This window comes from Miniopterus schreibersii (genome assembly GCF_964146895.1).
Source record: "Miniopterus schreibersii genome assembly, chromosome: 2".
In the NCBI taxonomy this organism is placed as follows: domain Eukaryota; kingdom Metazoa; phylum Chordata; class Mammalia; order Chiroptera; family Miniopteridae; genus Miniopterus; species Miniopterus schreibersii.
The window spans coordinates 187,695,437-187,713,365 of NC_138102.1; the positions used below are offsets into that span (position 1 = coordinate 187,695,437).

Consider the following 17,929-nt stretch of genomic DNA (forward strand, 5'->3'; position numbering starts at 1 on the left):
CCCCCTCCCCTCTCCCCCTCCCCTCTCCGTCCCCTCCCCTCTCCCCTCCCCCTCCCTCTCCGTCCCCTCCCCCTCCCTCTCCGTCCCCTCCCCCTCCCTCTCCGTCCCCTCCCCTCCCCCTCTCCCCGCCCCCAGTCCCCTCCCCTGTCCCCGCCCCCGCCCCCTCCTGTCCCCTCCCCGCCCCTCTCCGTCCCCTCCCCCCGTCCCCTCCCCGCCCCTCCCTCCGATCCTCCGCCCTCCCGCCCCCTCCTGTCCCCTCCCCGCCCCTCTCCGTCCCCTCCCCCCGTCCCCTCCCCGCCCCTCCCTCCGATCCTCCGCCCTCCCGCCCCGCGCCGCCGCGGTGTCCTGCGGGTGTCGAGGTGTGTCGGCGGCCGGCGGGGTGTCGCAGGGCGTGTCACGAGGTGAGCGGGGGGGCCGCGGACCGAGGGGGAGCCGCGTGGGGCCGGCGCCGCCCCTCCCCCGCTCGGCCTCTCCCCCGAGAAGATGGCGGACCGCGCGGAGATGTTTTCTCTCTCCACCTTCCACTCGCTGTCGCCGCCCGGCTGCAGGTACCGGCGCCGCCCCGGGCCCTCCCGCCCGCGGCCCCCCGCCCCCGCCCCGGCCCCTCCGCGGCCCGCGCCCCCCGCCCCTTGGGCACCGAGCCGCCCGCCGGGCGGAGGCCCGCGCCCCGACCTCCCGCCCTCGGCTCGGCCTTTCCCTTTCCGTCCTTCCCCCTGCGCCGCCCGCCCGGCGCCCCCGCCGGGCCCCCACTTCCCGCCGGGCCCCGGTGCCGCACCCCTGCCGGGGGCTCCTGGGCGGGGGTCCCGGGCCCGCCTGGGCGCCCCCCGCGCGGGGCGTCCCCGTGGCCTTGCGGGGCCCTGGGGGAGGCCCGGCCTGGCCGTGCGCCCGGCGGGGGAGCTGAGCTCGGGCCTGGGCCTGGCCCGGGGCAGGGCCGGGGGCTGCCCGGCCGGAGAGGAGGACGCAGCGCCGGGCTCTGCCCCGCAGCGCGCCGGGCCCCCGCCCCTCCCCCGCGCTGCGCCGCCCGGCTCCCCGGGCTCGGGCGCGATGGGGGGCTGGGCCTGCGGGGGAGGCCTGGGCGGGGAGGCTGCGGGACGAGCGGCCCCTCTGGGCGGCCTCTGGCGAGAGGAGCGGGGGCTTCCCCGGGACGCACGTCGGGGAGGTGGGGCTGCGGAGCCGGGCCCAGGAGCCGCCGTCCTTGCGCTCTGACCCGGTCTCCTCTCCAGGCCTCCTCAGGACATAAGCCTGGAAGAGTTTGACGACGAAGACCTGTCTGAGATCACCGACGACTGCGGCCTGGGCCTCAGCTATGACTCGGACCACTGCGAGAAGGTGGGGAGGGGCTGGAGCCCAAGACCCTCTGCAGGGAGAGCCTCACGGGCCCTGCTGAGCGCTCGCTCAGGGACTTAGGGTGCGTCTGAGCTCAGCCGGGAAGCAGGAGATGCTCCCTCGTGGCCTTTGGTCTTCCCAGATGTCAAACCTCTTTCTCTAACAGACTGTGGGCCCTTCACCCAGGGTCTCCCCGCAGTCCTCACTTGACCCCCATCAGTGGGCTAGCTTGGAGGAGCGAGCAGAGGTGTGCTCTCTGGGCTCAGAGCCCTTCCCAGCAAATCTGACCCCTTCCCACTCACCTTGTCTCCTTCTCGGCCCTGTCCCCCCCTGCATCTCTGCTCCTGTCTCCGCTCGTGAAACTGTTTCTCCCTTAGCTTCTTCTTTCTTTCTCATCCTGTCTCCACGTTTCTGTTTGCGTTCATTCAAGAACATTTTTGAGCAGCTGCCACGTGGCAAGTGCCAGGGGCCTCCAGGTGCTTGAGAGAACAGGACAGGTGTGGCCCGTGCCCTCAGGAGCTTGTGACCTAGTAGGGAGATAGCCATGTAGGAGCAGGGCTGCCTGGGTGTCAAGGACTGGGTTCTCCCTGAGGACACAAGGTGCAGTGAGGGCGAAGGGAACTCGGACTGAGACTGTCCAGTGGACATGGCCCTTAGGGAGTATGAGCAGGAACTGGGTGGTGGGGGTGGTGGGAGGGAGTGGAAGAGACAAATTGCCCCAGCGGGATTCACTGTGCCAGAGGCCCTGAGGCTGGTGCAAGCTTGATGGCTCCCAGGTGCCAGCTGTCTGTCCCTTCATGCGTTCACTCGCTATTAATCGAGCATCGGTCGTGAGTAGGTCCTGTTCTTGGGTGTGGGGTACACTGAGCTCAGTGAGGACATTCTGCCCTGGCGGGGCTTGCAGCCTGGTGGGGGAGACAGACCAGACACTGCCCAGTAATTGTGACTCGTGTCAGGCTTCTGTGAAGGAAAGGGTGGTGTCTGGCGTGATGGGCTCAGAGGCCAGATGCGGCTGGCAGCTGGGCTGGGGCCACTCTGAGAGTCTGTCAGCCAACCTTAGGCGCTCAGGTTCTTACCAAGAGCCAGACTGATCCTTATGTATTTTAAGCAGAATTTTTTTAAAAAAAACTAACAAGAACTGCTCTGTTGGAAGCAGAGTTACTAGAGGGACTGAGAGCTCCCTGCTTTCCCCTTTTCTGACACCTGGGACCCTGAGTCAGGTCACACCCTCCCCAGCTCTGCCCTGTCCCTCCTTCCTGCAGGACAGCCTCTCCCTGGGGCGTTCGGAGCAGCCGCACCCCATCTGCTCCTTCCAAGATGACTTCCAGGAGTTTGAGATGATCGACGACAACGAGGAGGAGGAGGAGGAGGAGGAGGAGGAGGAGGAGGGAGGGGAGCGGGGGAGGCCGGGCTCAGGAGCCCCCACTCCGGAGCCGCTGACCTGCTCCCCCTCCCTGGAGGAGCCCCGCAAGCACCGCCCCACCACGCTGCACCTGACCGCACTGGGAGCCCAGGTGAGTGCCCGAGCGCCACCCCACCTGCCGCCCAGGACAGCCCCAGGACAGCCCGAGCCCCCCAGCTGGAGCCCCTCCTTAGCGCCGCCTTTGGTCCCCCCCCCCCCCGCAGGACTCGCTGAACAACAACGGAGGCTTTGCCCCAGAGCCCCCGGCCTCCTGGCCCGAGACAGTGCTGTGCGCGCACCCGCAGGAGCCCCTCCGAGGTGAGCAGGGGGCCAGGGGGCGCGGGGCAGGGGAGGGCAGTGCGCGGCCTGACGAACCCCGCCCTGTACCCCCCGCAGAGCCCCCCGCCCCCCGCCCGCCAGCGGACGCCTGTCCCAGCGCAGCTCAGTCGCCGGTGGGCTCAGGTTGCGACTCTGAAGGGAACCGGCCCGCGGGACCCGCAGCGCCCCAGGAGGCCTCGCCCTCCTCGGACCCCGGCATCGAGGCCGACCTGGGGAGCGGCTCCAGCGGCGCCCGCGGGGCCCGGCGCAGCAGCCAGGAGCTGTCCTCGCCCGGCTCCGACTCGGAGGCGGGGCCCGCGCGCCTGGGGCGCATGATCTCGTCCATCTCCGAGACGGAGCTGGAGCTGAGCAGCAGCAGCGGCCGCTCCTCGCACCTCACCAACTCCATCGAGGAAGCCTCGTCGCCCGCCTCGGAGCCTGAGCCCGCGGGCGAGCCCCCGCGCCGCCCCGCCTTCCTCCCCGTGGGCCCCGACGACACCAACAGCGAGTACGAGTCGGGCTCAGAGTCGGAGCCCGACCTCAGCGAAGACGCGGACTCGCCCTGGCTGCTCAGCAACCTCGTGAGCCGCATGATCTCCGAGGGCTCCTCGCCCATCCTCTGCCCCGGCCAGTGTCTGTCCCCCGCAGCACGGCCGCCCGGGGAGCCCGCGTCGCCAGCCAGCGGGGCCCCGGAGGATGCAGGCGCGGGCGTGGAGCTGGTGGACATGGAGACGCTGTGCGGGCCGCCGCCCCCCGCGCCCCCTGTGCCCCGAGCCGGCCCCGCGCAGCCCGGGCCCTGCCTCTTCCTCAGCAACCCCACGCGTGACACCATCACGCCGCTGTGGGCAGCCCCGGGCCGCACCGCCCGCCCCGGCCGCGCCTGCTCGGCCGCCTGCTCCGAGGACGACGAGGACGACGAGGCCGACGAGGCCGAGGGCATACCGGGGGGCAGGGGCGCGCGCCCCGAGGCGCCGCTGGACGCCTCGCTGGTGTACGACGCGGTCAAGTACACGCTGGTGGTCGACGAGCACACGCAGCTGGAGCTGGTGAGCCTGCGGCGCTGCGCCGGCCTGGGCGGGGAGGACAGTGGCGAGGAGGACGGCTCCCCGGGCCCCGAGGGCGCCTCCCCGGACAGCCCCGACCTCACCTTCTCCAAGAAGTTCCTCAACGTCTTCGTCAACAGCACGCCTCGGTCCTCCAGTGAGTTCCAGGTGGGGCAGGGTGGCCCCAGATCCCGGGTGGTCCCCAGGCTCCAGGGCAGCCTGAGAGCCTGGGGATGGTCGCGGGGCCTGGCCCTCTTCTGCTCAGGACAAGGCCCGGGGGTGCCCCCAGTTCCCCCAGGGCCTGGGTAGGGGTGGGGAGGGCCACTCTGCCCCCCTCCCTGACTCAGGACCAGACCTCCTGGGAGGGGAAGGTGGCCAAGCCTGGAGGCCCTTCCCACACCCCTCTGAGTAGCCGTCTTCTGTCTCCGTGTCTCAGGCACGGAGTCCTTTGGCCTTTTTTCCTGTCTGGTCAACGGGGAGGAGAGAGAGCAGACCCATCGGGCCGTCTTCAGGTACAGCCCCCTCTTGTCCTCAGTCTGAAAGCGTGATGGGACACTGGGGGAACACAGGCCAGCAGCCCTCCCCCTCCCCTGACCCCACCTCTTCCCTGGCCACAGATTTATCCCTCGCCACCCTGATGAGCTAGAGCTGGATGTGGACGACCCGGTGCTGGTGGAGGCCGAGGAGGACGACTTCTGGTTCCGCGGCTTCAACATGCGCACCGGGGAGCGTGGGGTCTTCCCTGCCTTCTATGCCCACGCAGTGCCTGGCCCTGCCAAGGACCTGCTGGGTGAGGCCCCCCTCCGAGTGGCATCTTGTCACCTCAGACCCCCCCCCCCACTCCCCTGACCTGGGCCCCTTGTGACCCCCAGGGAGCAAACGGAGCCCCTGCTGGGTGGAGCGCTTCGATGTGCAGTTCCTGGGCTCTGTGGAGGTTCCCTGTCACCAGGGCAATGGCATCCTGTGTGCAGCCATGCAGAAGGTCAGTGTGGAGGTGGGGACACCCCAGCAACCAAGCACGCACAGCCCCTGGAGGGGCCAGACCTCCACGGAGGCTTAGAGGGGACCTAGGTGCCTCAGGGCAGCTCTCACCCTGATTAAGAGGCCTGGGCGGAGCTCGCAGCTGTCCCCCATCACCTTGGGGTCTCTTGGCAGGTTCAGTGGGGCCTCCACCTTCCCTTAGCCCATCTTCTTGTCTGAAAATCCAGACCAGCCTCACTGAGCCGCCTTGGGGTCATCTGCTCACTCATTCATGGATTTAGTGGGCAGTTAGTTACCAGCAGCTCATCTGCCGGTCCTGTGGTTGAACAGGACAGCCCTGTCCCTGAGACCTTCCTGTCCAGGCCATGGGGTCAGGCAGGGAGGGCCTGGGTGGGGGGCCATGTTCCTGGGTTGGAGGGAAGACAGGGAAGAAGTCTGAGTGCAGAGAGGTTACTGGCTGGTGCTGAGACTGAGGAATGGCCAGGGCCCTGGTGCTCTCTCGTGCTCTGGAATCAGCATGGAGACCTGCAGACAAGTCTAAGATGTCCCTTCTCCTCCCGGCTTCTTCCCCCGGCTTCTCCAGATCGCCACGGCCCGGAAACTGACGGTCCACCTGCGTCCCCCTGCCTCCTGTGACCTTGAGATTTCTCTTCGGGGGGTCAAGCTGAGTCTGAGCGGTGGACCTGAGGTGGGTGGGAATGTGGGAGCCTGAGGCACAGGGAGGCTGGGGGCTCTGACAGGGATATCCAGCAGGAGTGGCAGGAGTGGCCCCAGGCGACTTCAGTCTGACATCTCTGCCCCTCTGCTCTGTCCAGTTCCAGCACTGCAGCCACTTCTTCCAGATGAAGAACATCTCTTTCTGCGGCTGCCACCCTCGCAACAGCTGGTGAGAGCCTTCCCCCCAGAGCCCCCCAACCCTGAGGGCTTCCCCAGGCTCAGGAGATGCAGATCAAACAGGCTGCTATCTGGTCTGGGGCACAGGCAGGCAGGCACACAAACAAGTGAGTGCTGGAAGCATTGTGGGGTCTGGTGGACGTCTGCATGGGGCTCCAGTGAGCAGACCTGCGGAGAGGCTTGGGGTCTGGAGTTCAGGAGGCGACTAAAGATCACTCTGCCTGCTCGAAAGACAAGTTGATGATGGGTGGATCTTTCAGGGAGGCAGTTGAGCCCAGGCTGTTGGTGAGGGGCAGTAGGGGTCTCAGGGAGTAGCTAGGTGGGGCTGGAGGGACACAGGGGTACCTGTGCCCCTTTTTTAAAAAATATGTTTTTGTTGATTTCAGAGAGAAGAAGGGAGGAGAGAGAGATAGAAACATCAATGATGAGAGTCATTGATCAGCTGCCTCCTGCATGTCCCCCACTTGGAGGTTGAGCCCACAACCTGGGCCTATGTCCTGACCAGGAATTCAGTTGCGATCTCCTAGATCATAGGTTGACACTCAACCGCTGAGCCATTCCGGACAGGCACCTGTGCCCTTCTGACTATGCCAAGGAGCTTATACTTGATTCCATTGGCTGTGGGGCCACAGTGTGACACAGGTTAACAAGTTGGCTCTGGCTGCTGTGCAGAATGGATGGACCTAGGTGTGGGTCAGGTTGCTACTGAGGTTATCCAGCTGCTGTGTCCTGGAGGCGTTTGGGAGGTGGGACAGGCAGGACCTGAGCTGAATGCATGTAGCAGCTGCTGTGCCATCTGGGTAATGGTTAGGTAGTAACTACTTGCCCAGTGAAGGGCTGACAGCCTGGAGACCAGTGTTCATCTGCAGGTGCAGGGAGACTGAAGCGGCCATTTATCACGCGGGTCTGGAGTGTGGGAGAGGGACCTGGAGGGAAGGTGTCAGTTCCGAGCAGGCAGATGATTGCAGCCAGGAGGGACTGAGGTAGCCAGGCAGAGTGAGAAGTGACAGGCGTGAAGGGGGAGACAGTGCCAGCATTGTCACCAGTGGGTGTGGGGTACAGGCTTCCTGCCCAGCCCAACTGCTGCCCACTTAGACCCCATGTCCTAGAGGAAGGAGATGGGAGGAGGTAACCAGAGAGACGGGGCCCACCAGGGGCTCAGGAGGACTCGATGGGCTGTTGGAGGAAGGACATGATGCTGCTGGCGCTGGGCTTGTGGTAGATGCCGGAGCCTGCTCTCCTTGGCCGGGTGTGGTGTCAGCCTCTGGCAGGTCAGAGCCAGTGTGGCTGCCTGTCCTCTGAGAGCGGAGAGGGTGCAGTGGTATCTACCATCTGGATGCTGCTTTGAGGGGTGGAGAGCTGGACAGAGTTCCCAGGCTCAGACCAGCCTTGGGGCCAGGGGGCCAAGGACGGCACCAAGCAGAGGGGAGAAAGAACACCCTTATCTCTCAGTAGAGAGAAACTGGCTGCCCAACTTGGGCCTCCAGGCTAGACAGTGACCCAGGTGCGATTCCTGGGTTGCCAGACCAGTGGTTCCAGATCCAGATGTGGAGGCAGTGGGGGAGGGGAGACTTTTCCAATATTTGTTACTTCAGAACTCAGCCCAGACCCCGAGGTGAGGACCACTAATGAGGTCATGCTGGGCGACTGGTTAAAGTGCTTCATTGTGAGGTTGGTGGCAGAGCAGGGGTGTGGGCGTGCTGTGTTTGGATGAGGTAGCGGTGTGCCACTGGAGATCACAGACTGCCGAAGACTGGCTGTGTGTCCTCGGGCAAGTTTCCAACCCTCTCTGTGCCGTAGCTCCCTCATCTCATGGGACTGCTGTGAGGCTCCTGTGAGTGAACAATCCAAAGTGCATGGTGCTTGGTGAGCAGCACCTAAGTGTTGGTGACTGAATGAAAGTTTTTGTTGTTGTTAATCGTCATTGAGGATATTTTTTCCATTGCTCTTTAGTGAGAGTGGAAGGGAGGGAGAGGGGGGGAGAGAGAGAGAGAGAAAGGAACACCGATGTGAGAAAGACTCATGGATTGGTTGCCTCCTACACACGCCCTGACCAGGAGGTGGGGAGCAACCCTGCAACCCGGGTAGGTGCCCTTGACTGGGAATCGAACCCACTACTGTTTGGTGCAAAGGCTGGTGCTCTAACCACTGAGCAACACCGGCCAGGGCTGAATGAGATTTTTTAAAAAACATCACCTGCAGCCGTGTGGAGCTGAATTGGTCAGGGACCTGAGACTTCAGGCAGGGAGATTTTTTTTTTAGTTTGTTTTTATTGATTTCAAAGAGGGGAAGGGAGAGGGAGAGAGATAGAAACATCAATGATGAGAGAGAGTCATTGACCGGCTTCCCCTGCATGCTCCCCACTGGGGATCGAGCCCCAAACCCGGGCTTGTGCCCTCACGGGGCTCAACCACTGAGCCATGCTGGCCAGGCCTGAATGAGATTTTTGACCAGGGCATTTGAAACAAGACTGTGATGTGTTCTTGGACAACATGAATATGTTGTGCTGACCACGATACTGTCACGTGGTTCCCATCTGGAGGGACCACAGAACCCCAGTTCAACTGATGTGGATGGGATTGGCCACAGTTGGGGTGGGTCTCAAGTCTCGTGCTGCAGGACTGTCTGAACAATAATTTTCATTGGTGTCTTGGGGGAGGAGAAAAGCAGAAATGAGACAGTTGGCAGGGACTAGATGAATGACAGCGCAAGGTTCTGCTCCAGGAAGAGAGTTTTGCAGATGAGCCCCCCATTGGAGCTCAGAGAGCAGCTGTGTTTACAGGACCCCAGGTGGGGCTGGGCAGGCCCAGGGGACACAGCCAGGCATAAGTCAGCTGAGACGAGCTTCCAGAAGACGGGTGAGGCCTTGCTGTGGTCTGTGACCCAAGACTGGCTGCATGTGGGGGTCATAGCGCTGGCTCCAAGAAGGAAACAGCAGCTGGACGCCCCTGACATGGAGAAGTTAACATGGATCATAACTCCTCAGAGGTGCCTGTGCTGGGGCTGGACCTGAAAGGTGCCTTCGAATCCTTAAGTTGTGTGACCCACACACTTCTCCTGTCCCCACCCTCTGCCGGAGCCCTTGGTGGCTGCCTTTTCTGTCTAGATCACTGGGGGCCTGAGGTGCGTGGCCACCCTCTGATGCCCTGACACTGACCCCTCTGTAGCTATTTCGGCTTCATCACAAAACACCCTCTGCTGAGCCGCTTTGCCTGCCACGTCTTTGTCTCCCAGGAGTCGATGAGGCCTGTGGCCCAGAGTGTGGGGTGAGTGGGGTCAGAGGGATAAGGGTGGGACCAGCAGAGAGAGGTGGCTGGGGGCCAAGCAGGCATAAGAGTGCTTGTGGGTGAGCCAGGCGGAGAGATGGGCTGGGAGATGAGGTTTGGGGGACTTGGGGACAAGGGAGTGGGGGTGCAGAGTTTGGGCAGATGTGAGAGGGAAGGTCAGATGAGAAGCAATAAGGTGGGTGGGAACTTGGGGCAGGAAGTGGGGGGGGAGATCTTGGCAGTGGGAAGGTGCAGGCACATTGCCTAGGTGGGGTGTTGGGGTGGGAATGGAGCATGAGGCCTGTAGTGACCAAGACAGCTGAGGAGTGACCTCTGGGGGTGACAGGCAGGCCCAGGCAGGTGGGAGGGAAGCCGAGGCCAGCCCTGAGTGGTGGGTAGCTGGCGCTGTCTCCCCAGCCGCGCCTTCCTGGAGTACTACCAGGAGCACTTGGAGTATGCCTGCCCCACAGAGGACATCTACCTGGAGTAGCCGCCCACCACACTCCCGCTCCAGGTGCAGCTGGGGCTGGGGTATCTCAGAGGCCACGCGGCTTTGGCAAGGACTGGATTGGGGGCACGTGGGACCTGCTGTCCAGGGAGTCTTGGGGGCTCTCCTTGCTCAGCAGGGGCTGCGGGAGGGAGAGCCATGTCCCCCCCCCCCTCGTTTTCCGTCTGATCTTCTTTCTCTCTGTGTGCCTCCTCTTCTCTGTCTGTCTCTGCCCCCTGTGCCTGCAAACTCTGCCCTCTGCTCTTTCCTCTGGGGTCAGAGCTGGGAGGGGTGTGGAGGAAGGTGAGGCTCTAGGTGACGGGTGATATCAGGCTCCCAGGTGGCCCCTCCTACCCCTCCCCAGTGATTTAAAAGGAATTTTAATTTTTATAGTGAATCTCAAGGGGTCACCCCATCCTTGACCACAGGGACAAAGAGAGGGACTCCCACCCCACCCCACCCCACGCGGGGCTTGGGGGGACACAGGGAGGTATTTCCCCAGAAGGGCCTTAGGGACACTTGGTGTGGTTCTTGAGGCTCACCCCTAGCCCCAGACTTTGCTCGGAGAAGGGTGCCCTGCCCCATGCCCCGCCACACCAGCGTCTGCTTTGCCACTGCAAACTCCCCGCCATCCAGCACCTCAATAAACTCTCTGCTTGGTGTGACCCTGTCTATTTCTGGGGGGAACACAAAATGGGCCGGGGGCCCAGGTGCTACCCATGGCAGTGGGCACCAATACCCCCGGGTGATGGAAACACGAGGAGCCTTAGCCATCAGTACTCTCCGAAATCATGCCAGGGGTCTCTGTGGTGCCACACTGGGCCCCTGGGGATTGTTCCTGATACAGTTGATCAGCCGGAGAGATGGGGTGCTGGTTACACACATTGGAGTGCCAGGCTGGGGAGTGGGCATGCCAGGGGAGCTGCAGGGCTCAGATCAGTGTGTGTGCGTGCCATGAGTGTGTGTGGGAGAGGGCAGCGGTCAGTCTACTTAGATCTTAAAATTGGTCTTTTAAAAATTCTGCACAGAGAACCAGAGGAAAAGAGCTGACCATTTTTCACTGTGCCCTTAGGTTTTTGTAGATGACGCTTCCTGGAGATAGGGCTTCCTTGGCCCCTCACCCTGTGAGCCCCACTCTCAGGTGCTGAGGTCAGCAGGCTCCTCACCAGGAGGACATGTCCCCAGAGGGGGCTGGGGCTCAGAGGGACCCAGGGCTCTGCCTCAGTGTCTCCAGGAAGCGGTACCCTGTCCTTCACCGCAAACACTCAGCATCCGTCCCGCGGGTTGGCAGGGACCATGTGTCATCCCCCTCGCCTCCAGTCCACGTTTGCTGGGATTGGGTTAGTGTACAGTATAGTATTCTGTATCAGTGACCATTCTGTCGTCACAACCAACCTATGGAAACTGCCTCTGGGTACTTAACCAAGAAGGAACTTATGGTGAGGGTGTCGGGGCTCCCAGAGTGGGGAAGAAGGCAAGAAAAGGGTACCTCAGAGGTGGGGGGGCAGAGGACTGGACACCCTTCCCTGCTCTGTGGGTCCCCATGCGCTAGAGATCACTTCTGGGCAGGGGCTGACTATCCCTCCTGGCAGAATTGGGTGCTCCTGAGGACAGCAGGCTCTGGACACTCAGCATTTAATGCGGCTGCTCCTTCCTTATTGCTGAGTGTTTACAAGTGATGACAGTGTTACTGCTCTTGCTGTGGAACCCTGGGCCCCGCCACCCCCAAACTGCTCCCTCGGTCAGGGCCCTGCCTGCCTGCTTAGGTGACACCCTCAACTCTACCTTGGGTCCCTTCTCCTGAGACACCTGAGGGGGGCTCAGTTCTCTCTCCTCACTGTGGGGGGCATGCCTTTGGCCCCATGGCTGTGATCACCCTGTGGAGGGGTCTTCACACAAAGGGGGCTTGGGGGGGGTCCCCTCTGCTATGACTGCTCCTGCACCAGGTCTTGGGGCAGTGTGGGGACAGGACTCACTGGACATGGGAAGGCAGCGTCCAGGGTGCAAAACAAGGATGGGATTAGAGCCGAGTTGAACACCCATGATTCGCATGGACACAGAGGTGGTGTGGTTGCACACCCCGCTCGCTGCGTTGCCTGCCTCCGACTGAGATGCGGACATTGTCTGGGGTGCTTTAACAAGCACGCACTAATTTTGTAATTGAAAACATTGGGAGAAGAGGCAAATTTAGATACTATTCCATGGAAACGTCCCCTTTTGCTCCCCCTTCTGGTCACTTGTGGGAGAGGCGAGCCTAGGAATGAGCTGGGAGGGTGCCTTGGGTCCCTTCCTGACACACCTGCAGGGACCCACAGCACCAACATGTCTGTCTGTCCGTCTGTTACCACTTGGCTCCTTCCAGAGGACACAGGGCCTGAGGAAGCCCTGGCCTGGGGAGAGGACGATCTCAGGCTTCCAGGAAAAGGGGCTGATTTTCAAATCAACAGCAAAGAAAGGGAAGGGTGTCTGGGGCCATGATAAGAGTGTGTATAAATGTGCATGCTTGTGTGCATGTGAGTGTGGGTGTGTGCACACGCCTGTGAATGCATGTGCGCACGTCTGTGAATGCAGGTGTGTGCACACATCTGTGTGGGTGTGTGGCGTGTGCACGTGTCTGTGCACACACAGAAGTGCCTGCACAAGGAGGGTGCATTGCACTAACACAGCTGAAAACAAACATTTCTGCTCCCAGAAGTATCATAGCAAAACCTAGGTGCAACGGGAGTGTGGGAAGACCCGCTTCCCTCCAACCACGGGTGCAGATGTGAGCTTGAACTCAGGGGACAAAGTCTCAGCGGACAGGGGAGCCTCCTGCCTGGTTCAGTTATCTTCCCCCCACTAGTGATTACAGTCTTGTGGGAACAAGCCCTCTTCCTCTGTGGCATTCATCACAGTTAAATTTTTATTTGTATTGAAGTATAAAATACACACGATATGATAAAATGCACGTATCTTAAGTGTGTAGCTTGATTGCTTTTTACATGTCTGCAACCCCCAGTCAAGATGAGGAACATTGGAAGCACACAAAGGTTCCTTCATGCCCCTTCCCAGGCAGAATCCACACTCCCCACCTGCAGGCTTCTGTCACTGAAAATCCACCTGTGTCAGACCCCAGGGTCGATGCTCATCTTCTGTGCTAGATAAGGGGGCACCATGGAGCGGGGATGGGTCCCCTCTGGTGACTGTGCCCCAGCACTGTGCATGGCCCTGGGTGGCGAATAAATGTGTGAACTAACAAAGTGAAGCTCACTACCCAGGTGGGGCTGCAGGCCTGCAGAAGATGCCTGCAGGCTGTGTGGGGTGCAAGCATTCATTTAGTTCTTGCTGAGTTGTTAGTCTTGGGAAGCGATGCTCAGACTGTGCCCCTGCTTCAGTTCCTCTGTCCTTAGCCTGAAACTAAGGCACCTGGCAGGGACCCAGGCCCCACTGGAAGAGAAGCTGCAGGTGGCAGGTGGTGCGCATGACCAACCCATGAGGACCAGCGCCTCTGCTCAGACCACATGGCAGGTGGGCTCTGCTGATGCCAGCCTCAGTGGCTGTAGGGGTCCCCGAGGAAACCACCACCCTGTAGGCGCAGCCCCAAGACACAGCAGGGTTTAGGGCATGGCCAGTGCAGCCCCCAAACCAGACCATAAGCGGTGGGAAAGTCACATGGAGAACACAAGACGTCTCTGACACACAGGACCAGTCAGGAGACCACCTGCATGTGCACAGGTGCCAGCTACACATCCTGTCCACACATCATTCCAGGAAGACTGTTTTCCACTGTGAGTTACAGATAACCTACCGGCAGCAGCTTAAACGGCAGGGTTTACTTCCTCACACTATGAGCTCTGGAGGTAGATGGCTGGAGACATGGGATTAGCAGCTGCACGATGTCCAGTCAGGCCCAGCAATGCTGTGGAACTGTCCGCTCTGCCCCCAGACGTCCCAGGGATCCCTGGGCAGACTGTCCCTGACTTTTCACTGACCAGGACTCTTGTCATGCCATTCTGGATAGTCACGGGACTGACTGGCTACTGTCCTCCTGGGACAGGGGAGGCTGTACCTCCAAGGTCCAGGGCCTCTCACCACGGAAAAGGCAAGGCCTGGAAATGAGGGGATGGCTATCTGGTCTGTCAGGAGGACAGACAGCCCGCTGGGGCTGCGAGCACCCAGATGGCACTCTTCTCATTCAGCCAACACTGAGGGAGCCTGTGGGGTCCGCCTGTGCCCTGGGAGCACATGTGGCCCTGCCATTAGCACACAGGTGGGGACCCAAAAGGGCTTCACACCACTGTGCAGATATGGATACAGCCGGAGTCAGGAGGTCCTCTCTGCAGAGCCCAGGACCAGGGGACAGGCAGGTTGAGGGGCAAGGGGGTGGGGGGAAGGCCGGCCTCAGAGGGCACAGCAGCCACTCTGAGGACTATAGATTTTATTCTGAGCCTGCAGTTCTGAGCAGGGATGGAACCAAACCTAACATGTTTTAAAGTGCATTTTGATGGGTCAGTGGCTCACACTGGGTGACAGGTGAGTCCAGGGGACAGGAATGTGTGCACAGGCTGGGATGCAGTGCTTTGGGGGGACAGAGGCGGGCCGGGTCACAGTGGAGTAGGGGCTGTCTCAGAAGCTGCTCGTGCACCTTCCTTGAATCTGGGGGCCCCCAGCCCTCTTATCTCCACCCTGAATGTGCTGCTCATCACCCACCTCACACAGGTTCTGGTAAGAGCCAAGGTGGTGTGGCCCCGGGGCCTCCAAGAAAACTGGGCTTTCTTGGGCATTCGGCACCTGCGGGGAATCTCCTGTCCATGGTGCTCTTGTACCCTCCCCACCCCATTCCTGGCACACATGGGCACTCAGTGCAGTGCCCGTGAACGGGCACACTATCACATGAGCCAGGATGCCTGGGTGCAGATCCCAGCCCAGCCTCTCACTGGCTGGGTGACCTCAGACCAGTCGCCGGATCTCTCCATACCTGTTTCCTCCTTGTATACAGGCAGAAGAACACCTGCCTCTGGCCACCACAAGGATTAGATGAATCATCACGCCTACAAGTGTCAGCTGGTGTTATTGGGTTATAAGGTACAAATGGGTCCTTGCCAGAGCCACAGCAATGGGAGGGCAGGGCTGGGGGCGGGGCCAGAGCTGGGGCAGTGCCCTCAGGCTGGGGGCCCTGGGCAGTGGCAGCAGTTAGGCCAGGGGTTGCAGCCTGGCTGGCAACACATCTGCAGGGTAGGGTCCTCACCCCTGTCCATCTGGCTGGGGCTGAAGGTTATGTCCGCATCAAACTGGGCCTTGAGCAGCTGAAGCTGCTTCACTGCCTCCATGGCCTCCGGGTTGACCTCAGACCCACTCCCCAGAAGGTTGTAGTTCTCACCAGGGTCCTCAGATAGGTCAAAGAGCAGCGGGGGCTCATGGCCAGTCAGAGGGCTGGAAGCATGACAGGCAGGATCTGCTGTGGTGTCACTGTGGGCAGAGCCTGGGGAGGGAGACACTTCTGTACATGGGACAAGAGGTGGGGCAGTCTCTGGGTCCATGAAGGGCCAGAGGGGCTCGGGGGGAGTTACCCTGGGTGAAGAAGTGGGCCTTGTACTTTCCACTCCGCACAGCAAAGACCCCACGGAGCTCATCAGGGAAGGCTGGGTAGAAGAACATAGTCTGCCGGGGGCTCTGGGGGCAAAGTCAGGGACCAAGGGGCAGAGCCCCAACACCAATCAGCTGTGTTAGGCCTTGGATGTGCCCACCTAGGAGCCCCAGAGGTAGCAGCACCTGGATGCCGCTCCACAGGGGTGACCTGCCCACGGTCACTACTGGGGCTGGGGTTGTAGGGTTGCTGGCCCTACCTTGCCTGTGCCCAGCAGCAGGCCGCTGAGGTCAAAGCCATCCAAGGTGATGTTGGGCAGTGGGGCCCCGGCCAGGGTTGCCAGGGTGGGCAGTAGGTCCAGGGAGCTGGCCATCTCGTGCGTCACGCCTGGAAACAGAGGGCTGTGTGTTCACTCGATTCGCCATCAGGTTCAGAGAGGTAGGGCCAGGGGTCCATGAGAAGAGAGCCTGAAGACTGACCAGGAATGATGTGGCCTGGCCAGAAGGCCAAGGCAGGCTCTCGGACGCCCCCCTCGAAGGTGGTTCCCTTTCCACATCGCAGAGGGCCAGAGCAGCCGCCGTGGGACATTCGCATTGTCTCTGGTCTGGGACACACAGGTGGTTGTCAGCATCTCTGACTCGCCCCAGTGGTGCCAGCCCCAGACTTCCAAGGTTTGTGCATAGAAATGGCTAGCGGGTGCCTGTCCCCTCCCTGTCTGACCAGGACCAGCTTCATGTACTGTGGTGGCCCACCTCCCATGTGCACCTGTATGTCACCATAGCATGGCCAGCATTTTCTGAGACCTCTTTCCCACTATGTCCATGGCCAGCTGTCAAGACAGGGAAACCCTAGAACCATGCCTGTGAGGAATCGACCTGCACGCACCCACCCTGCTGGCATACCCGTTGTCTGCTGTGAAGATAACCAGTGTCTCTCTAAGAAGCCCCAGGTCTCCCACGGCAGTCATCAGGGCTCCTACAGCGGCGTCCAGTTCCATCAGGGAGTCTCCAAATGCCCCGCGGCCTGAGTGCCCGGCAAAGCTTTGTCCACTGAACTGGGGGTAGTGGGTGTGCTGGGGGCAGAGAATGGAGTTAGCATCCAGTGGGGTCAGGGCAGCCTGGGACGTGGGGTCAGGGTCACTCACGTGGGAGGCGTAGTACAGGAAGAATGGGCGGCCCTGGTGCTGGGCATCAACCATGAGGTTAAGAGCGAAAGCCACATAGCGGGCCTCAAGTCCAGGCAGCCAGGGGGGCTGCGCTTCCACAGACATGTTGGCCAACAGCGGGATAGGGACCAGGCCCTGGTCACAGATTCCATTGCAGGGGGTGGCCGGCGGGAAGCAGGTCAGGTTCTGGCAAGGGCCCTGGGGGAACGGCTCCCTTCAGGGTCTAGGCTGTGGGGTGGGGCTGGGAGGTCAAGGGAAGGGGAGTGAGAGGAAGTGGGGAGGGGGTGGCTGAGGGCCCTGGCTGTTCCTACCTGGTCATGGGAGTATGGGATGCCCAGGAATCGATGGAAGCCCTGATGGGGGGGCAGAAAGGCCCCCCCAGGCCCCACCCCAAGATGCCACTTGCCAGCCATCCCTGTGAGGTAGCCTTCGGCGGCCAGGATCTCAGCCAGGGTCACCTCCTCCAGGGGCAGGCCCCCTCGGGAGTCAGGCTCCAGAACTCCAGGGTACAGGCCCATCCGAACTGGGAATCGGCCAGTCAGGAGGGCAGCCCTGCAGAGCAGGCCACAGAGCCCGTAAGACAAAGAAATGAAGACGGAGGCGCACACAGGAGACGGTGGAGAACCACGACACCCTCACCGCAATCCAGAGGGGACCAGGAGGAGCTGGACGGCCAGGCTGGGCACTGGGTGGGGCTCCCCTGCCCCTCTGCTCACCGGGAGGGTGTGCACAGAGACACCGGCACGTAGAAGTCTGTGAACCGCAGCCCCGCTGCCGCCAGCTGGTCCAGGTTGGGGGTGTTGGAACTGGGGTGGCCGTAGGAGCCCAAGTCCCCATAGCCCAGGTCATCAGCAAGGATCAGCACTATGTTGGGTGGCTTGGCAGTGGCCAGGCCAGCGGCCAAGGCCAGAGCAAGGGCCCACGGCACGGCCATGGCACACGCGCCGGCTTGTCTCCAGAGACCTTTGGGGAGGAAGCACACTGGCTCCAGCGAGCCCGAGGCCCAGACCAGTGACCCCAAGTCGGGCGGAGACAACCCCCTCCCGGAGTCCTGATGGGCTCGGCAACCGGAGGGCCCCGACCGCGGCCGGGCCGGGCTCCCTGGAGACCCCCTGGACGGGACTCCTGGACCCCCGTCAGGCGCTGCCCCTCCCCTCCGGGGCCCCGGCCCCGGCTCGCGGTCAGCGGCAGGAGTCCCAGGACACTGACCCGGGGGTCCGGCGCTGCGAGAGGGAGCGGGACGGAGCGGAGCCGGGCAGGGTCCGGACAGCGGGTAGCGAGGCCCCCGCGGGCACTTCCGCCTCGGGCCCGCCCCGCCCGCGCTCCCCGCGCTCCCCGCGCTCCCGTGACGCGCCGCGCGCTCGGCCGACTCGGGGCGGGGCGGGTCGGGGCCGGGGCGGGGCCGGGGCGGGGCCGGGGCGGGGCCGAGGCCAGGGCGGGGCGGGGCCGGGGGCGGAGCCGGGCCCCCCACACCCGGGCCC

At 62.3% G+C, this 17,929-nt stretch overlaps 2 protein-coding genes across 4 annotated transcripts; one reads left to right on the top strand and one right to left on the bottom strand.

Annotated features, from left to right (window-relative positions):
* Positions 1 to 345: 345 nt before the first annotated feature.
* MAPK8IP2 (mitogen-activated protein kinase 8 interacting protein 2) lies at positions 346 to 10,382 on the top strand. Its single transcript, XM_081128864.1, has 12 exons — positions 346 to 548; positions 1,224 to 1,329; positions 2,589 to 2,840; positions 2,953 to 3,046; positions 3,125 to 4,246; positions 4,526 to 4,601; positions 4,707 to 4,879; positions 4,962 to 5,071; positions 5,654 to 5,758; positions 5,886 to 5,956; positions 9,132 to 9,230; positions 9,648 to 10,382. Exons 1-12 carry the CDS (start codon positions 484 to 486, stop codon positions 9,718 to 9,720), a joined length of 2,346 nt encoding a protein of 781 aa, XP_080984990.1. The 5' UTR covers positions 346 to 483; the 3' UTR covers positions 9,721 to 10,382.
* A 4,366-nt stretch (positions 10,383 to 14,748) lies between these two features.
* Positions 14,749 to 17,767, bottom strand: ARSA (arylsulfatase A). 3 transcript variants are annotated; one of them, XM_081129178.1, is made up of 9 exons: positions 17,658 to 17,767; positions 17,165 to 17,411; positions 16,760 to 17,000; positions 16,428 to 16,646; positions 16,186 to 16,355; positions 15,763 to 15,887; positions 15,543 to 15,670; positions 15,267 to 15,369; positions 14,749 to 15,178 (listed from the first exon to the last, which is right to left on the bottom strand). In XM_081129178.1, the coding sequence occupies exons 2-9, from the start codon at positions 17,380 to 17,382 to the stop codon at positions 14,859 to 14,861; spliced, it is 1,524 nt and encodes a 507-aa protein (XP_080985304.1). In that variant the 5' UTR covers positions 17,383 to 17,411; positions 17,658 to 17,767; the 3' UTR covers positions 14,749 to 14,858. The 3 variants fall into 3 exon arrangements, with proteins under 3 accessions (XP_080985304.1, XP_080985306.1, XP_080985305.1); XM_081129180.1 differs by having other exon boundaries at positions 16,760 to 16,971; positions 17,658 to 17,752; XM_081129179.1 differs by lacking the exon at positions 16,428 to 16,646 and having other exon boundaries at positions 17,658 to 17,755.
* Positions 17,768 to 17,929: the final 162 nt, after the last annotated feature.